General features: G+C 42.5%; 1 protein-coding gene across 3 annotated transcripts in view; it reads left to right on the forward strand.

Annotated features, from left to right (window-relative positions):
* nwd2 (NACHT and WD repeat domain containing 2) overlaps positions 1-19,110 on the forward strand; it is a 59,605-nt gene that overhangs the window by 21,892 nt on the left and 18,603 nt on the right. For all 3 annotated transcript variants that reach the window (XM_076881782.1, XM_004562697.5, XM_004562696.4), the window contains exon 4: positions 3,673-3,789. In XM_076881782.1, the coding sequence (XP_076737897.1) occupies positions 3,673-3,789 (117 nt within the window). The remainder of the gene's footprint in view (positions 1-3,672; positions 3,790-19,110) is intronic.

Genomic DNA, 19,110 nt, shown 5'->3' on the forward strand with positions numbered 1-19,110 from the left:
TTGTCAACACGCGGACGATTGCCGTCCCCCGCACACGGCCATGGGAAGTAGATTAGTGGCGCTGATATGCAGTGACTGATGATGCCAAATGATGAGTTTTACACTACAGGCCAACTCGACGGATGCTAATCATGTGTTCCCACTAACGAGTGGGATAGGGGTTTTTTTTTCCAGTTTTTTTTCTTTTTTCAACTTATAGTCTTCTGGTAGTTGAGGAAAAGGTAAAGGGTCTTTCTCTAACGAAAGCCACAGTTATTTATGTTTATGCAAGCGGTGCCAAATTAATTTGTCTTTTTGTCATAAACTGTTTTTAAAAGATGGACTTGGACATTCGTGGTTAGCGTTTTTTAAGGAATTGTATTGTGATGAAGAGGGTTGGGTCTCAATCGCAGTCTGGTGGTCTCTGATATAATGCAGGTTTAAGGTACTTCCTTGTTGGCTTCAGATTTCCAACCCAGAATCTACATCCTTGTTTTATACCGGTGGTCCCAAAACCCCGGAGTCGTTTGGTACCGGGCTGCGAGAGTTGAAGCTCGGGTGTGAAATTTATGGTTTTCAGGGTTTTTATCGTTAACTCGGTTTCCCTGGGATGTTACTCTTGCAGCTCTTACAAATTAAACAAACACTGCACAATCATAGGGGGAAACTAGCTAACTTTTAAACCCCCTTTATTATGTCTGTTAATTTAAATAAGACCATCACTTACAAAATAGAGCATTGGAGTTTATAGACTTCTTTGCAAACGTTTCTCTTTTTAACCAGAAGATGTGCCCCCTGCTGGCCATTACATAGAAAGCATATTCAAGGCTACTAGCTTCAACATGGGAAGCAGTTTCCGTCTTTCATGTACAGTCTGTTTATTTACCATCTAGCTAAAACAAAAAAAGAAGATATTCTCTGGTTATAGCATCTTAAACTTGAGTGGTTAGAGCAACTGGCTTGTTTTCCAATGATAATATTTGCCTGCCTGAGGCTGTGGAAGAAATAAATATGCTGTTGACAGCTGTCGCCTTTCACAGTAATACAGCTGCTCACAGGTGCACAACAATCAAGCAGATGAGCTGAGGCGTAGTTCCAGCCCTCCTGCTGCTCTTACCAATAATGGGAGAAGCGAATATCTCCCAGACTGTCCCACACTCTCAATTTCTTTGCTGTCCAGTTATATAGGCCTGCCAGTCACTGCTGTTCTCTGCCAAGCTGCGGATGTGTCAGTCATTGTGCCAGGCTAAACTCATTTGAACTAGCAAGTGTGGTGAGCAGCAGAGCATGAAGGAAGACAGCAGCGATGCTGTATCACTTTGGCTTCATCTCAACCCTCTGAAAAACCTCCTTTTTGCCTCTTACGCTCAGCAAGCATGCAGTCAGTCTGGAAAAACAGCTAGTTACGAGCAGCAGAAGAGGGATGAATCATGGGATGATGCTCATACAATAAGGCTGCTGAAACGTGAGCTCCAAGTAGTAAAAGGCCATCATGTGTAGCCATCCATCCATCCATTATTCTTGAGCCTTCACAAGTCAGGCCCAATCCAGCGGGCTGATTTCAGGAAGATGGTAGTTGGTGAGCCCTGAACCAGCAGCATCGTGGTGGAGACACACACTCACATCTTTACAGGCGTTCCCTCAGCCTTCCCTCATCTACTGAGAAATCCTCCCTGCGGCGTGTTTATAGTTGGATTTGTCTCAACTGCCAAAACTTGTGACAAATGTGTTGAGGGAGGATGAGTGTGTGTGTGACTGGTGTAGTGGGTTTCATTGACAGCAAGCAGGTGTGTGTATGTGTGTGTTTAAAGAAAGTACTGGCTTTGCTTCAACTGATTTGCAGACTTTAAGCCCGCTGATCCCCTTTTGAGACGTTTTGCTTTGTTTAATTATACGTGGTCCCTTTTGTGAAATGACAAAACTTGGCATCAGTTTTCCTTAATTTTCCGTGAATACATTACTACTTTGGTTAAATGATTTCCTCTGTTTTATACGGCTAAGCTTATTATGCTTCAGTGTGTCCACAGAAACTGGCCATTCTGTAAGTTTTTAAATTATTGCCAAACAGAGTTTTCTGGGATCTGCAAATATTCTCCAGCTACAGCACGAAATCCATAGTTTTATTTTTTTAAAAGAAAAGGAGAACGCTTCAGTGAATTATTTATTCTTTTCTTATGGAGACTGATTATGAGATTAGTTTAAGTAAGCTATAGGATGTTAGATAATGATGACTGAGCTTAATGCCAGCCCGCCTCAGCTGATGGCTCGTTTACCACTGCAAGCTGCTTTGCAACCCACTCTGTTTGATGTGGCATCATAAGTGTTGCTGTTGTGTCCTGCTCTCTTCTGAAAGGTTTTCTATAAAAACTACACCCTTACTGCTTCCATAGGAATTAAGAAATACACTTAACTGATCATCAGTAATTGTGAGCACCTTTATTAAAGCATACATTTTGGCAGTCGGATGGTCTTCACACCTGTAGTTGGTTTACATTGGTCGAACTCGTGATGTTGATGCGTTTGTAAAGTTGTAGCTTTGGTTTAGTTTCTTTTGTTTGTGGGTGACAGAATAAATACAGGGAGAATTTACATTAATTTTATGGTTAGTTGCTGGCCCGTACTGACGATTTGTATACTCTGCACATCTATAGTACTCTGGTGCATCCCAGAAAGTGAAGCATACCTGTGTACGGTAGGTGTTTAGCTTAAATTTTCAGCATACACCTGGTAGTTGGCTCAAATCAAATTCACACCATAAACAGACTGCTCTAGAGCTCGGTACCGGGCCACTACCACCCCCTCTACAGAGTCTTTGTGTGATTGTTTTGGTCCACACCCAGGTGTAATTACTGTGTTCACAAAGGGAAATCAAACCTGACTTTGATTCAAACTGACTAAACTCTGCAGGTGTGAAAACACCCCAAGAAGAACTTGGCAGCACATTTTAGGTTTGCACATTTGCATCTAAACAAGCAACAAGACGTCTGAAACGACGTCCTTTAGAACGGACGAGACTAAAGTGAGGACGTTTGGCCGTAATGCACGGCGCCATATTTGTCGAAAGCCAGGAACAGCATTACAGAATAAACATGGTATACCAACTGTCAGCACAGTGGTGGAGGAGTGGGCTTGTTCTGCAGCCACAGGAACTCGGTACTATGCAGTCATTGAATTGACCATATACTCCTCTGTACACCAGTGTTTTCTAGAGTCAAATGTGAGGTCATCTGTCCCACAGCTAGAGCTGAAACTGGGTCATGCAACAGGACAACGAGCCCAAGCACAACAGCAAATCTGCAACAGAATGGCTGAAAAAGAAAAGAATCAAACTGCTGTCAAAGTCCAGACCTCAGCGTGACTGAAATGCAACTTCAATGAACTGAGGCAGCAGCGCTGTAAAGTGGGCTAAAAATCCTCCACAACCATGTGACACACTGATAAAATCATTGCTGCTGAAGGTGGTTCTACAAGCTATTGAGTCATGAGCCATGCTACAGTAACTGTAGCTCCAAAAGTAGCACCGAATTTAAATGAGTGCAGATGGGAATAATAATATATTTTGCCTAAACTGGTAATGAATTATAAAGTATTAAGCTGCTGCAAGGCACAATTTCCAGAACAATAATGATTCTGCATGTCTCTAATTTGTCTTTGTTCTTATTAAAACTGAGAATTGCTTGTTTGCGTGTTCAGGTGGTGGACCTGTACTGGGGGGTCGATCCAGAGGAGTGGGACAGTCCAGAGCTGCAGCGACTCAGAATGAAACTCCTGGAGGAATGTCTGAAGACCTCGGCTGGACCGTGCTTTGTCGTGAGTATCGTGCACTGCGTAGGTTATCCTTTTTAATGATCTGTTGACTTTGTGTTTACACGATAAGTACAAAAAATTCTGTAAAGAAAGCGTTTCCTTCTGCGACTGTTATTCGTTTCGTTACTTGCCTCTGATGTGGGATTACGTTCCTTTGAGTGAAATCGCATTTTACTTTTAGACCTGTCTTTGTGCTGAAACAAAGACTTTGACGAACCTTCGAAATCCTTTTGTGCAGCTTTTGTGTGGAGTGTGTGTGCAATCAACGTGTGTTTATTCTGTTTGACAGCGGACAATACGACAATACATGGGCCGCCTTTTTTCTGTTTTTCAGCGTGTACAGTTGTTAAAGGGGCCATCCTCCTTTCAGAGAATAGCATTCGAACAGTAACAAAAATAAAACTACCTCACCAAAGTAACAAAAATGCTCTGTCGCCTGTCAGCATGAATGATATGACAGTATTTCCTACAAATGGCGATTGTATTAGCGCTGGAAGCTCAATGCAAACTTAAAGATGCGCTTAAAGATGTGAAGACCTCTGGAAGGAGAGAGAATGGTGTGATACATCTTTACGCTTGACAGTTCAGTGATCTTTTTTTAGATAATTTTAGGGCACATAAAAAGGAAAAAAAAACCAGGCCCAAGGAGGAAAGGATGGAGACAGGACTGCACCGAGGAAAACGACAGGAAGAGAAATTGATGGTGAATTATTCAAATGGAACAGATCCATTTCTAGAGGTTGAAATTGAGGTGAGAGATCACAGGGAGACATAATGCATTATGCGTGTAGCAGGAGCGCTGGTCTCTAGAGGGAATAATCCCCATCCTCGGAATGACTTTTGTATTTCCTTCTTCTCCTATCGTCCACGCACTGCTGCCTACTGCTATTCTAATTCAGCTGTTGTCATCGCCGTCTGTCACAAACACATTTCACTACATCTCAGATTCATCGTACCTCGTATCCAGTGGAGTGAGGCTACTTATTTCGAGCACTTCCTCCAGCTGATTAAAACAAGACACCTAATGCCGCATGGGGAAATTTCATTCGCTGGACGGATACAGTATATTTAATAGTTCTTAATATGGCATCGAGACTCCTAACTCATCAGTTTTCTTGAACGTAAACCGACCTCAGCCCAGCTGAGTAAGTAAGTGAGAAACCAGAGTCAAGCTTTTGTTTGGAGCTGTAAAATGAAGCCTTTGCAGTTAAGGGTTGCAGTTCCTCAAAAGTCCACTAAGTGCACATCAGCCTTGAAGCATGAGTGCTATAACCATTGTAAGCGTTTTGAGTGGATATGCAACAGTTTGCAAGCTCAAAGATTTCTATGGAAGTGCACTTCTTGCGACATCTTTTCTCCCGGCACTCTGTCGCAGCATTTCCCAATGTTTCTGTGATATAGCGTCAGCCCAAGCAGGCTAAACTGGCCTAAAATGATCACATGCGATTTAAAAGGAAGTGGCACAACCTCCTCTTTGTGCCACTGCCCGGTGTTTGTCGTAGTGTTGAACACGCCGCACTGATTTCATTCATTCCTGTCGCCTCTCCGCTCTCTGTCCCTGCTGCAATTTCACCAATTTAACCCCAACTGACCTCCGAGCAACACCACACTGCACACTCAGGGAAAGTAGACACAGGTACACACACACACACACACACACACACACACACACACACACACACACACACACACCCCTTTGTTCTGTCTCCAATCCACCTTTCTTCTTCTATCCTACTTTCCAGCGTACAAACAAACACCCTCACAGGACGTTGCAAACAGAGCACAGTGACCTGAGGGAGACTGAGAATCACCTCGGGTGTTTTCTAACTTTGGGTGATCGAGACTGTTCCACACACCCGTACACAAGCATGCACACATCCTCCCCCATCTGGCTGCTTAAATCTTTAATAGAATATTCTAGTCCTGCGCTCCCCGTGGTGAATGTATTTATGCCGAGGAGTCCGCAACACCTCCACAGGATTAAGTCCCATTCAGACTTGTCAAAGCCAGCTGCTGCGCTCCCTGCAGCGCGGCTCCCTGTCATCGCCACGCAGGCCGTTCGGGCGGGATGGCGGCCCCGTTTCCAGGACTGGGGAGCTCAAAGTGGCGGCGGCGGGCCCTTTGATCTGGGACTTGGATCCTCATTTATGACAGTTCTGGGTTGTCTGAGCTGTCTCTGGAGTCCCGTTTATTTTTACAGGGCGGTAGACCTAGATATATATGTGAGGATGGGGAGCATGTCAACAGAATTTAAGATCTTGTTGTTTCAACAACAAGGTAGGTCGTAGGTTTTAAGGATGTGAGGCTGTGTGAGGATTCAGTTTTCTCATTTTGCATCCTTTACGTTTATTTATCTTATTTGTTTTTGTATTTTACATCCTTGCAAACTCAGCTGCAGTCTCTCGTGGTTTCCAGACACAGTTATCTTCAGACCTTCTCAGGGGCTGTCCAAGTGTCACCCCAGCTAACACACATACACAAACACGTGGCAGTAAGAGGAGACTTCAAAGACAGACAGGTCTGCCGGGTATGCAGCCCACAATGACTGTCACAGAGCCCAGTGCATCGACCAGAGAGGAGGGATGGCCAGAAGAAAGGAAAGAGATGAAGGAATAAACTATGAAAAGCTACTTTTTTTCCTGCATGCAGACACTACAGAGGGAACAGAGGGAAAGGATTGACGTGTAGTGTAGGTGTGTTTCTTGCTGCTACAGAGGATCTGTGAAACAACAGGAAACCTTTTACACTTTGTTTGGTACGTACATGGCTCTCTACATATGCTTCCATGCTGTGCTGTACTCAGATTCTAACTCACAGCTTTGACACCTTGTCTAACATATCTCGCTTCTAATAACTGAAACAAAAACGTTCATTTTCTCTCTTGCCACAAGGGGTCGCCACAGCGGGTAGCGCTGCATGGTTTATTTGGCAGCTTTAAAGCCATTCCTGACTGATCTGTGCCCAGTGAATGCAGTAACCACGACACCATTGCATGCACTAACTAAACTACTGCAATATTGTGCTACTGAGATGGCCACATGTTCACATTCAAATCACAGCAACGGTTGCCTCAAGGTGCTTTATACTATAAGGTAAAGATCCACGTTTGTTCTCTTACTTCTCTCTTCTCTAAAGTTACCTGCAAGCTCGTGTGCATTCGATAATCAGACAATCCTCTCACCTTCTTGGCAAAGTTGAAGTGATTACAGATGAGACCTTAGATTGACATGTAACACCTTGGTAAACACAGTAAAGGCGATCAGAGCTGGGAACCATCAGCAATAAAGGGATGAGTGAATTGTTTCCTGTGCAGATGCCTCGAGCCGTTCCTCTCTCGAGCTACATAAGTTTAACACGTTTCTGTTGCTAGCATCCAATAAGAGCATGATATAAGTTATAGATCATGGTTGGGCAATATGTGAAGTTTTCAGCAGATCAAGCCACAACCTTACAGAGTTCTGCAGTCAAGTTTCAGCTTAGTTCAATTTTAGTGCTGTAGTGAAACACAAGAATAATTGGCTCAAGGTATTTTACATTGTAAGGTGAAGACCCTACAGTAATACTGAAATGGTTGGACGTGGGAGTTACAAGTTAATTGTTAACCAAATAGAACAACCCCAACCAACCTCCCTGAGCCTGGCTCTGCTGGAGGTTTCTTCCTGTTAAAAGGATCCCACTATCGCCAAAGTACGGAGCCCCGCAAAGGACATTGGAGAAAAAAAATAAAGATGAACTTCTGTGAGATCTCGCTAAAGTTTTGCGAGTTCCTGAGCTACTTTTGCGAGATCTCGCAAAATAGGCTGCTCCTTCGCAGGTCGCATTTGAAGGTCGATTACGTCACAGCCGGGCGACAAAGGCTGTTCCAATTCGAATGCCACTCCAAATGCGTCCGTCATTAACCCCGAATTTGATGGATGGGTTGGGTGTATCCTTTGTTCGCCAACCTATCCCATAATTCATAGCGTGGCCCAGCCAATTCCAGTTTCCAACAATGGCGGCAGCTACTTAGAGTAAGAAAGAGTAATCTTAAAACTATCTTGCAAAAGTTCATGTTCATTTTTTTTTCTCCCATGTCCCTTGTGGGGCTCAAAGAAGGTCGTCTCATTGTTGAGGTTTTCTCTGTATTATTGTAGGGTCTTTATTTTATATTATAAAGTACCTTGAGGCAACTGTTTGAATTGAATAGAAGTCTCAGTGACAGTAAATCAGCAAAATAAAATTGGAAAATAAAAAATCTGTTAATAAAAAAAAATCTTGTCCTACTATAAGAAAAGTAAAGAACTGGAGAACACTCACACAAAACAAAACACATCAAAATTCAGCAAACTAACAATGATGTTGCTTATATAAAATAATTTGCAAAGCAAATAAAGAAAACAAAGAGAAACTACTACGGCAGTGTGAGCTTTCCTTCTGCAGGAATTCTTCTCTTTCATAACAGTAGTTTGATTTCCATTTAAGAAGCAAAATGAAGGTGGGCTGAGAGCTTCGGTCTGGCATCACAGCTTTCACTGATGAGATGATGAGGTGCAGGTGTCCCAGCTGCAGCACACACATGCAGGCTGTTTTTAATTAGGATGACATGCCTCCTCATTTCCTGCCTTTCTATCATCTTAGCCCCTCCCACCATCAGCTTTAAGTAACGTCAGCAAAGCTGCATCACCTGTCACACACAAGCATCACCTGTTTATAACACAGACTGATAGATGTCAGTGACTTTGTTTCTCAGCTGCTTCTTCAGATCGTGGCGTGATGTTGCTTTTTGGGATCTTTCAGCCTGCTTCACGTCATCACACAGGCTTTGTTGAGGTGATTCAGCAGGTTTGCTGTAATCAGGCCTGTGTGTGTCAAAAAAATGCAGCTAATCACAGTTAATTCATGATTTAACAAGGGCGGGCAGTTACTTCCACACATGGCCAGGTACGCTTGGATCTCTTTTTCTTTTAAAAAATGAAGACATGATTTTAAAAACTGCATTTTGTATTTACAATGTGTTTGATGATCTGAAACATGTCAGTGTGACAAATACGTTTTTCACAGCGCTGCAAGTGTTAGCGAGAGAAACACCAGAGGCACGGCGAGAATGTGCGACCATCTAGATTTGGAGTCGCCTCACTTCATAAGACAGGCTCGACTGTTATATAACCAGCTTTGTTATTGGATGTGTCAGTCTTTCTTTATGAGTAACAGCCACATGCAGCGAGCGTCACTCAAAATGCACAACTCAACACAAGACAGGTGCCAGTGCGGGGCTGTGAAACAGACACACACACACCTGGCTACGAGGGGCTTTTCTCTAACCTGTCGATGCAATAAAGCTGGTCTCCATGGCGATGGTAGGGGTTGGCATGGTGATGGTGTCACTGACCCGGAGATTAAGCATGACAATGAGCCATGACTTTTTTTTTTTCCTTTTCCTTTTCCTTTTTCTTTTCTTGTCCTTCGCTCTCCAGTGGTCTCAGATTTCCCCCCGTTACAAAAAAACTAAACTAAACTAAAACTTGACAATCGCCTCAAGGAAACGTATCAGCAAACTGTTCTGGCTCTGCTTCCCCAGCTTTACTGGATGTAAGAGGATAGTTGAGGATACTGTAGCTCGTGTTTGTTTCCCACTGCTTCTCCTCCATTCAGTTAACATGATGTAAGCGCTAATACGATATCCCAGACCTCTTTTCTTCAATGATACTGGAAATTATGTCTTCATGCTTGTGGAAAGATTGCTCCGATTCAAGCGTAGCTTCTTGGACAGTGTGAAGTGTTTATGCAAATCCATCCGACGCGCTTATTCTAAGCAAGTTTTGGCCACAGAGTGTTTGTACTGAGGGTCAGGATGCATACTGGTATTAAACCTACCCAGCTCTTGACTGCACTGATAAGCTGCTCCTCACAGCTTCAGAAAATCAAATGCTTTTCAAGTGGTGGGAACATTTCTTGACCTTTTATTTCTTTATCTTAACCTTCAACTCAAAATCCAGATCATCTACTGTTATTTTAGTCCATCTGGATATATTTTCTTACTCTCCTGAACGCATTTGTTCCCACTCAGCTGCAAATCTTAAAAAAAAAATCATGCCACAGAAAGGCTCATGAATTTCAAATGGGTGCTGCAGTTTTTTTTATACAATGCATTACTCATGCAGGAGTAATTAGGATATATTTTAGGGGCTTCTTAAAGCAGCAGGAAAACATGTGGGACTGAAATATTGTTCCAGTGTTCATTTAAAGAAGACCTCCCATGTGCAAAGCTCAGCCTTCAGACAGCTTTAGATGCTGAGTTTGAGGCAGTTTTCTTCACTCGTTGCCTGTTTGATGTCAAAGGAAGTAAATACCCTAAATACACAGAGACACACAGGTTGCAAAGAAGCTCCGCCCTCCTGTTGCTCATACTATCCAGTCGTTAAGTGATGACGTGACGAATCCTACTTCCGGGCCTAAAGTAGTCTGCATTTAATATGGCTTTTGTGTTGTTAACATGTTTAATGTTATGTATTTTCTTCTATTTAATCTCAAAAAGCTCCTAAAACAGTCAGTGATCACTGTTGACCTCCCTCGGCTTTTATTACCGCTAATCATTTATTTAAGCTCAGTTTTTAAAACCTTAGGATGTAACTACAGCCCAGCCCATGCAGCAGTATATGAATGACTAACCTCGTATTGTGGATGGATTATCTCAGTTGTTCTCCTGGCTGAAGTTTGGTCCTTTTACAGCATCCTGCCATGCGATTACATTTGTTCCTGACCACCGAGAACACTCACGTTAACTTTTATCGAGTGGAAAAAAAGTTAGCTTGTTTATATTATGCTAACATAGCTGTGTCGCTAGCGGTCACGTAGCACATCATTATATACCAGCTAGCCAAACTTCAGTAACCCTACAAACATCACTGCTGTTTAGTTTTCTGTCTTCATTTATGCTGGAAGTGATAACAGAGCTGTACGTTTTAATTTGTTTCCAAAACCCCGCAGTCAGGACATGCTATATTGTATTTAGATAGAAGCTAGCGAGCTAACTTCCTGCTAACTTCTAACTCAGTTAAATGTCATAAATTCCGTTTTCATGGATGCCTGGATGTTAAACTCAATTGTTACACCTGGTAGAGCAGAACGCTGATCATTTTATTAAAGATGAAAGACTTTAGACAGTTTTTCAACTCTCAGTAATGCCATAGTGATCGTTTGATATATGGACCTGCAGCGGAGTTTAGGCCCAGACACGGCTAGTGATGTCAGACTTAACGACCGGATAGGCTGTCACCAGGCCATTAATGAAGTCATATTTTTGAAGCCTCATTAGATGAGATTAGTTTTTTCTTCTTGGCATATCAAAATTGTAACAAGTGAGGGGGTGCATCTGAATTTGAACCCACCCACTCATTCGCTAATGACTTGTTAATCAAATCATTAGCCAATGAGCAAATCCTGGACAACCCTCCTTTCTGACACTCAGAATGACCCAAATTCACAAAATGGATCATAAACTCTGCAGGAAGTGTTCACAGAGTCAGCAGGCCGTTTCCCCAGACCAGTGAAACCCAAAGTGTGGGCCCGGGCCCCTGGTGGGCTGCAAAGGTACTGCAGGGGTGTGAATTAAGTGAATTTAAAAAAAGGCAGGTTCAAGGCACTTATGCATTTGGATTCACTTACCATATTTCATATTATATACTAGCGTATCATACATGTACTTTGAAATCTGCATTTAAAAGTTTCGCTTTTAGCAGTATTGCTTTTTTTAAAGCCACAAGTTACCGTACATGGATGAGAGAGTTGAGTGCCCTAATCAGCTGGTGCTGTTTAGCTGGGTTATCAAACTGGATTTATAAACTGCATATGTGCAATGCACAGAGATACATATCAGATTAGTGCTAAGCAACTAATAAAAATCCAAGAATTTCACTCCCCCATATAAAGCACAAACATGTTGGGTGGATGCAACATCATAACATTCGTTAGATAATACGTTAATTGTGCTCCAAATATAACAAACAGCATAATCACATTGAAGAAGTCCAATCCAAGTCGTGGATGAGTCTCAGCTGCCTGTGTTAGAAGACCTATCAGTCACTCAGTAATGGATCGATGGGCTATAAAAAAAAAATTTTCACCCCACTCCAGGAAGCCAAAACTAATTTTAGGCCCCAAACATGCTTTTTCATGCTGTAACACAGGAGTCCTTTTGGAGCCAGTCTCAAGTAGATCCTAGAAAATATGCTGTTTTTGCACTTCTGCATTGGCGTCATGTATAAGCTCTAAAGGCTGGTTTATTCTATCTATTTAGGACAGCCAGTCAGAAGAAGTAAATGGACAGTAGATGAATCAGAGGAGAACGTGACTGCACCAAGAAACAGTATGACATGGATAAAGAATACACAAATCAGTTCAGATTTGAACAGTTTTTTAACCATTCTGTTCTAGTGAAGTCAAAATGATGGTGAAAAACTAATTTCTTGCAAAATTACCATGACGATTGGCACATACTACATGCTGATAGGCTCCAGTTTGCACATAGTGAGATGTAACACAGCTCTGTGTCAGAAAAAAACGTTTTTTTCTCTCATCATCTGCTTCTGTTCAGAGCCATATTTCCCTCTGCTGTGCAAAAGCTTATGCAGCAAATACCCGAACAGTTGACTGTGTGTTTCATTGATTAATTGACCGTGTGAGTGATTGATTTGCTAATTCATACTGTAGCTGTGCACAAAATCTTTGCTGCCTCTCTCAGCTGGCTCATCAGATAAAGTGCACTTAGTCAGAGTATATAGCCCCTTACCATCACCCCCCCCCCCCCCCCCCCCCCCTTTCAAGGATAAAAAAAACAGAGTAGAGAAAGCGGGAGGGAGGCAGAGTTGGCACTGCCATTTGGCCACTGTGTGCTTTGCTATTGCCACTTTGGCTTCATGTGTTTTCTGCACAACCTAAAGTGTATTAAGATGTAACTTCTCTCAAAAGACTAGCATATGGAGTGACACACACACACAAGAAGGAAGTTGTCAGCTTCCAGGCAGTAATCCACCATTGCGTATCTGCTCTCCGGCTAAGACACGGGTGTTAAAGCCACCCGGACAATATTTGCAATTTATTTGTTTCTTCATTTACAGTTTGACTTCAGTAAGCTAAGTAGGTGACAGAAGTGACAGACGGGTGGATTGGTGTGAGTGTCTGTGTCTGTGTAGGCATCTGAACACCTGATTTTGTAATTTTGATAGGAAGCATCAGATGGTTTTATCTTAATCCCCATCTCTACACACACACACACACACACACACACACACACACACACACACACACACACACACACACACACGTGCATGCACACAGCTACTCCATTCGCCCTACATCACTGGGATGCAAGCTGACAGAGACTTTGTCAGCAACTTGGAGAGTGACTGTTCTCTCCTCTCTCTACCTCTCTCTCTCACACACACATGCACGCACACACACACTCAGTATTACTATAGCTCAGCCCAGTGCCTCCATCCTCTCCGACACATCACTGCAGTGCCGTGAGTCACAGAAGGTCATCTGAGGTAGGCAGATGAGTTGACCTGCAGGGCATTTCAGTGTTCACAGGTTCCTGGAAGATCTAAGCTGCACCTAAACATTGATTCTGAAATAGGTTGATCTTACATAACGTAAAAAAATGGCTGGATCAAAATGGTCACTGCCCACCTGAGTGTCCCCAATGTGGATAACTGCTGAACTCTGTGGCTTTCTCCATGTGCCTGAGCAGCGTGTATGGTGCTGTAGCAAGAGGTGAGTTCAATATAGAGTTTGGAGGAGTGGAAGAACATCTGTGTTTCTTTTGGCTCTGAAGAAAGCCATCAGCTAGCTTAACTACAAAGACCAATGGCCATTCATTCTAAGATCAATTATTATTATTATTATTATTATTATTATTATTATTATTATTATTATTATTATAGTTCATTAGAGCACATCCACTGTATTCTACTCTGTTGTACTTGCTGCTACAATAGAGCCAGGCTACTTTAAACTCAATCTGATATACAAGAATAGGCAGTGCTATCCAGTTTTTAAAATATGTTTGAAAATACAAATGCTGAAATACAAATTTAACCTCCAGATTTAATTAGATTGTCCAGTTATTAAAGCAAATAGACTCACTGCACGAGAAAAACAAATTCTCACAGATTCTCACAGCTTATGTCAGTCAGACACATAGAGTTACATTTATAAAATCTTCAAGGGACCCCAACAAGATCACTTTAAAAAGGAAAACGTGATCATCAGTTGGTTTGAGTGTTGTTTTAGTTCTGTACAAGCCCACTGGACACTTTCTCCTGAGAAAAAGGAAAAACTTTAGGCACCTTATTAGGTACACCTGTTCAACTGCTCATTGGAATAAATACCTAATGAACCAATCACATAACATCTCAGTGCATTTCGACATGTAGACATGGTCAAGACGACCTGCTGCAGTTCAAACTGAGCATCAGAATGTGGCATGGTTGTTAGTCTGAGTATTTCATAAACTCCTGATCTGCTGAAATTGTCCCTCACGACCATCTCTATGGTTTAAAGAAAAAGGTCTGAAAGTGACCAGAATGCTTCATACTGACAGGAAAGAAAGAGTAACCTAAATGCAGAAGCGCGTCTCTGGACAAACATTGAACCTTAAAGCAGAAGACCGCTCCGAGTGCGACTGCTGTCAGCTAAAAAACAGGACGCTAAGGCCTCAGCTTTGGTGGGCTCACAGGACATTGTTTGATCTGATGAGTCTTGATTTGTGTTGCGACATTCAAATTTTAGGATCAGAATTTGGTGTAAACAACAGGTGTTGTGGTGTAATGGTGTGTGTGTTGGGGGGATTTATTGGCACCCTTTGGGCCCCTTAGTATCAGCAGAGCATCATTTAAACACCTAAATACCGTTGCTAACCATGTCCATCCTTTCCGATCGCTGCTTCGATCAGGATAAGAAACACATGTCAACATGAACCTGGAATCTGGGACGTTTGGAACACCTCGTTGAACCATAAAGAATCAAAACAGCTCTGAAGGCGCAAACTTGGGTCCAACCCAGTGTTCCTAACGAAGAGGTCAAAGGGCAGTGAAAATCTTTCCAAAAGGCACCAACACCAGAGCACAGATCCAGTTTGGTGGCTGAAGGTTTGCACACTTACTTCCTGCACATGTATCTTCATGCTGTCCCAGTAGCTCAGTCTCAGATGTTGCTGCTTGTACAGAACACAAAACCTGTGTTATCACATTGATCTCAGTGAGGTTTCAGGTTGTTTGTTGGTTTAAGTAACAAAAGGAAATGCGATATTTTTGTCTTTGTTTTTGGAGTGCAAATGTTAAAAAAGACAAGAAACCACATGGTTTTCTTCATTCTCTCTTATTTGGAGCACTCTGAGCCAAACAGTTCATTCGTTACTTGAAACATTTTGGGCTTGGATCCAGCTCATGACACAACTGAAGATAGCGAGCAGCCTGCCCTACTTTTCTGTGAAACTCTTTATTTTGGCAGGAAGAGCAGGCGGGGAGTCGCGCACAGGGGGAATCCCAGCCTTCTCCTGACATTTCTTGCTTGTATTGTGTCTGTCTTTTAAATTTGCCTGGCACTTATTTTGCTCTCACATTGGCATTCTTGTTTTAATGGGCTTCTTGCTTTATTGGAAATAAAGTCACAGTAGCGCTAAGCCTGTTGTTTCATAAAAGCCCTTAGCTTTGCTTTTTGTTGCCAGAGCACCATCTTTAATATGCTGTTGCACTCAAACACGGCACACCTCCTCCTCCGAAGCAACTGACACAACCATCTTGTACGTTCAAACGAACGCTCGCTATATGGACACAAAACTGGTTGAATGTAAATGAATCTCACTCAGGCGACGGTAGGCCGTCCTACGGACACATGCCGTCATCTGATCGTTCTCTGCATCTTCTCCCACTGCGACTGCCAAGAGAACAAGAAGTCCAGCGTGGAACGGCTTTGAATCGTCATTGAAGAGGGGGGCGTACTGTCGCCGTGGCTTTCCCGCTCATCGGAGCTCGCCGTCATTTGGCTTGTAGCTCGCACGGTTTGTGTCATGACACGTGGAGTAAAGATCAGCTGGTTTTACAAAGGAGGTCTTCTAGTATCTTATTTATTTTTGCTCTCATTGTCCTCAGATGAGGCTGATAGAGAGCAGCGAGAAAGGCGCCAGAAAATGGCCCAGATGATTTCTAGTGGTATTGAATGTGCTGTCACTCCAAAGCTGACGGGAAGCTCGACGGCTCACTGGAACTCTTGGCAGATATGCCACGCGGAGTTTGAGATAATAGCGGGATGAAGAGGCTGTGATTTGATTCGATGCTGCCTAATTATTCGTCCACTCTTTGCAGTGTTCTTGCATCTGACTTAGAAGATTGTGGATGAGATTGTGGGTATTGGCTTGGCATATGATGGTGATGATAATAACCTTTACTTATAGCACACAAATTCAATTTCACAATCCTAACTTCCACTTCCCTTTAATTAGTGCATTCAGTTCCTTTCCTTCAAAACAGCCCCGTCTGCTCTATATGAAAAGCAAATCTGCTTATTTTCCCTAATACTGCTTATTACTGGGAATTAGAAAATTTGGACCATGTCTGTGCATTTTACAGCCACTTGTCATTCAAATGTTTTTGTGCACCAGCAGAACAAATCTGTTTTTTGAGATTGTCGCTTATGTTTAAGGGTGCACTCTGCTTTATTTGAATATATATATATCTATTAGGGGTGCAACGATATTCGTATCGATATTGAACCGTTTGATACAGTGCTTTCGGTTCGGTACGCATATGTATCGAACAATACAACATTTGTAATTTATTTTATCAACTTTCCTTCTGACGATGCTGTCTGTGTTGAGCGCTCAGTGAATCTGCGTTCGACTACTCCGCCTAGGCTGCACTGTCCAGCGCAGATCCACTGAGCGCTCAACACAGACAGCATAGTCAGGAGGAAGAGCGCAGGGCAAGCTAGCGAGACAGAAGTTAAGCTCTCCTTGCAAGATGGACCTCCCCCACCCTCATTCAGATCTGGCGTTTGGAATTATTTTGGTTTTCATGTGACGTATGACCCTGAAGGTAAGCGAGTCATGGACTAAAGTAAAACAGTATGTTGGATGTGCCATGCAATGCTCAATTACATTGGTGTGAACTAGTGTGTTAGCGCAGTTAGCTCGTTAACGTGTTGGTCGTCTAGCCCCATGCACGGAGCGATCGGCGGTAGCTCGTTAACGGAGATTTGCCGTGTTGTGGCGTTAAGGTCATTTCAACGAGATTAACCTGAAAGCACTAGTGGGAACACAACGAATATGACTGCACATTTACGCCGACATCATCCTAGTGCAAAGACAAAAACAACAAGCATGCTACTAACTTTAGCCGAGTCATTTAGACAGCTGTTAGCACATGATTCTCCTTATGCTGCTGAGAATATAGCCCAGAAGAAGCGGATAGAATAGCTTTTATTTTGGAAAGAGACATTTCTCTGTAATAAACTCTCTTTTCCAAAGATGAGTGATTCCTCAATCAGATACAGGGCTTGCAATATCGCTAGCCCGATGTCCCGGAGCTAGCGATTTTTTCAGTCGGGCTACCAAAATCTATCTCTGCCCTGCCCGTCGGGCTATTGTAGGAAAAATATATGTCAATGCTTTTGCATTCTTTCAGAAATGTAGCTGGGTAATTATGTCATTGGCATCGGTGAGCCACTGTCAATATGTGACATATTGAAATCGCGTTTGAATTTGCGCTTGTTTTTTTGCTTTCACTTTGCAATGACAGCACTGATCTGTGAGTGATGATAATTTGTGCACCAATTCCTCTGACATCGTCTTATTAATCGTTAGCTTACTACGCAAACATGACAAGTGAAATCTCCCGCAGCAAGCTTAAACATGTGAGAGGTTGATCGCGCAGAGAATCGCTGAGCTTATGTGAGTCGTGTGTAAAAGTAGCAGTATATATATTTTAGTTCTGCTGAGCCAAATAAGACAGGTCGGGGTGAAGAAGTGACAGCCAAAGAAAAGCTTACCACAAAACGGAGAAGTTATGACAAATGAGACTATAAGGCAAAAAGAAAGTGCAGCTTTATGGTTTCATGGACAAAAGAATTTCTGTGGCTGCAATATGACGAGCTAAATAACCAGGGCTGCACATAAGTGGTCCGCAGGTGCGCATTCGCTGTCAAAATAAAAAACGCGCACAAGGGTTAGGGTTAAATTTAAAAACTGTACTTTTGAGTTAAAATATATATTTATAATTTTAATAAATGACAAATTAAAAAGGCATGAACATTTTTTTGTATCGAAAAAATATCGAACCGTGACACCAAAGTATCGAACCGAACCGAACCGTGAATTTTGTGTATCGTTGCACCCCTAATATCTATATATGTATATATGCTTGACTTTGATCACCCTCATGGTTACAGGTGGGTTGGAGCCTATTCCAGCTGCATGGAGACAGCAGGAGATGGGGTACAGCCTGTGACAGGACTAGAAGATAGAGACAAAGAGACAGACAACCATTCAGATATACGGGGAATTTAGAATAACTTGTTCTCATTAACTGCATCTCTTTGGATTCTGAAAGGAAACCTGAATACTTAAGGTGGTAAAACCACACAAACGCAGTCCAGCCAGATGGTGGATTTAAACCCAGACCATTCCCTGCTGTAAGGCAACAGCGCTAACCTCTGAAAATGTTCCCTTTTTAAGTCATTTTAATTGTTACTGTATTGAAAGCACATGTCAGAAGCAAGATTCAGGAAAAATCAGAACAGGTATTATAATAAAAACATCTACCTCAACATGCCTTATACACTGAGTTTCGAGCAACAAGGGCCGAGTTGGCAGCTGCTTTTTTGCATGAAGCTGAAGCCTAAATCAGATGCCTCTGCAAACTCCTGAAAAATAGTCCTGTGTAATATGGCAGCTTCATGCCTTATTTCCCTCTTCAAATGACATACATTCAGGTGTATATATTTCCATAATATATAAGAATGTTTGCATGTTAGCCACCGGGTTGGTTTCAGTTTGAAAGCAGGATGCAGACAGGTCTGTGTTTGTGCCTGCAGGAGAGTCGGAGCACTTTCGTTTTCATGCTTGCGTGCAGAAACCTGCCTGTGGACACGTACAATACTGGCTACCAGGCACCAAAATAATATGAAGTGTATTTTTCTCATGTCATCGTGTTAGTATAGGTTTAGGAAATATTAAAAATACTGCAACGGTATTCATTGTGTACTGCCCACCCACTGCAATACAGATCAATCCCACTGGTTGCCTGTCTGCACCTCTGCATACAGCATGAAGAGAAAATAATGCATACCTGC

Source organism: Maylandia zebra, linkage group LG3, assembly GCF_041146795.1.
Source record: "Maylandia zebra isolate NMK-2024a linkage group LG3, Mzebra_GT3a, whole genome shotgun sequence".
In the NCBI taxonomy this organism is placed as follows: Eukaryota; Metazoa; Chordata; class Actinopteri; order Cichliformes; family Cichlidae; genus Maylandia; species Maylandia zebra.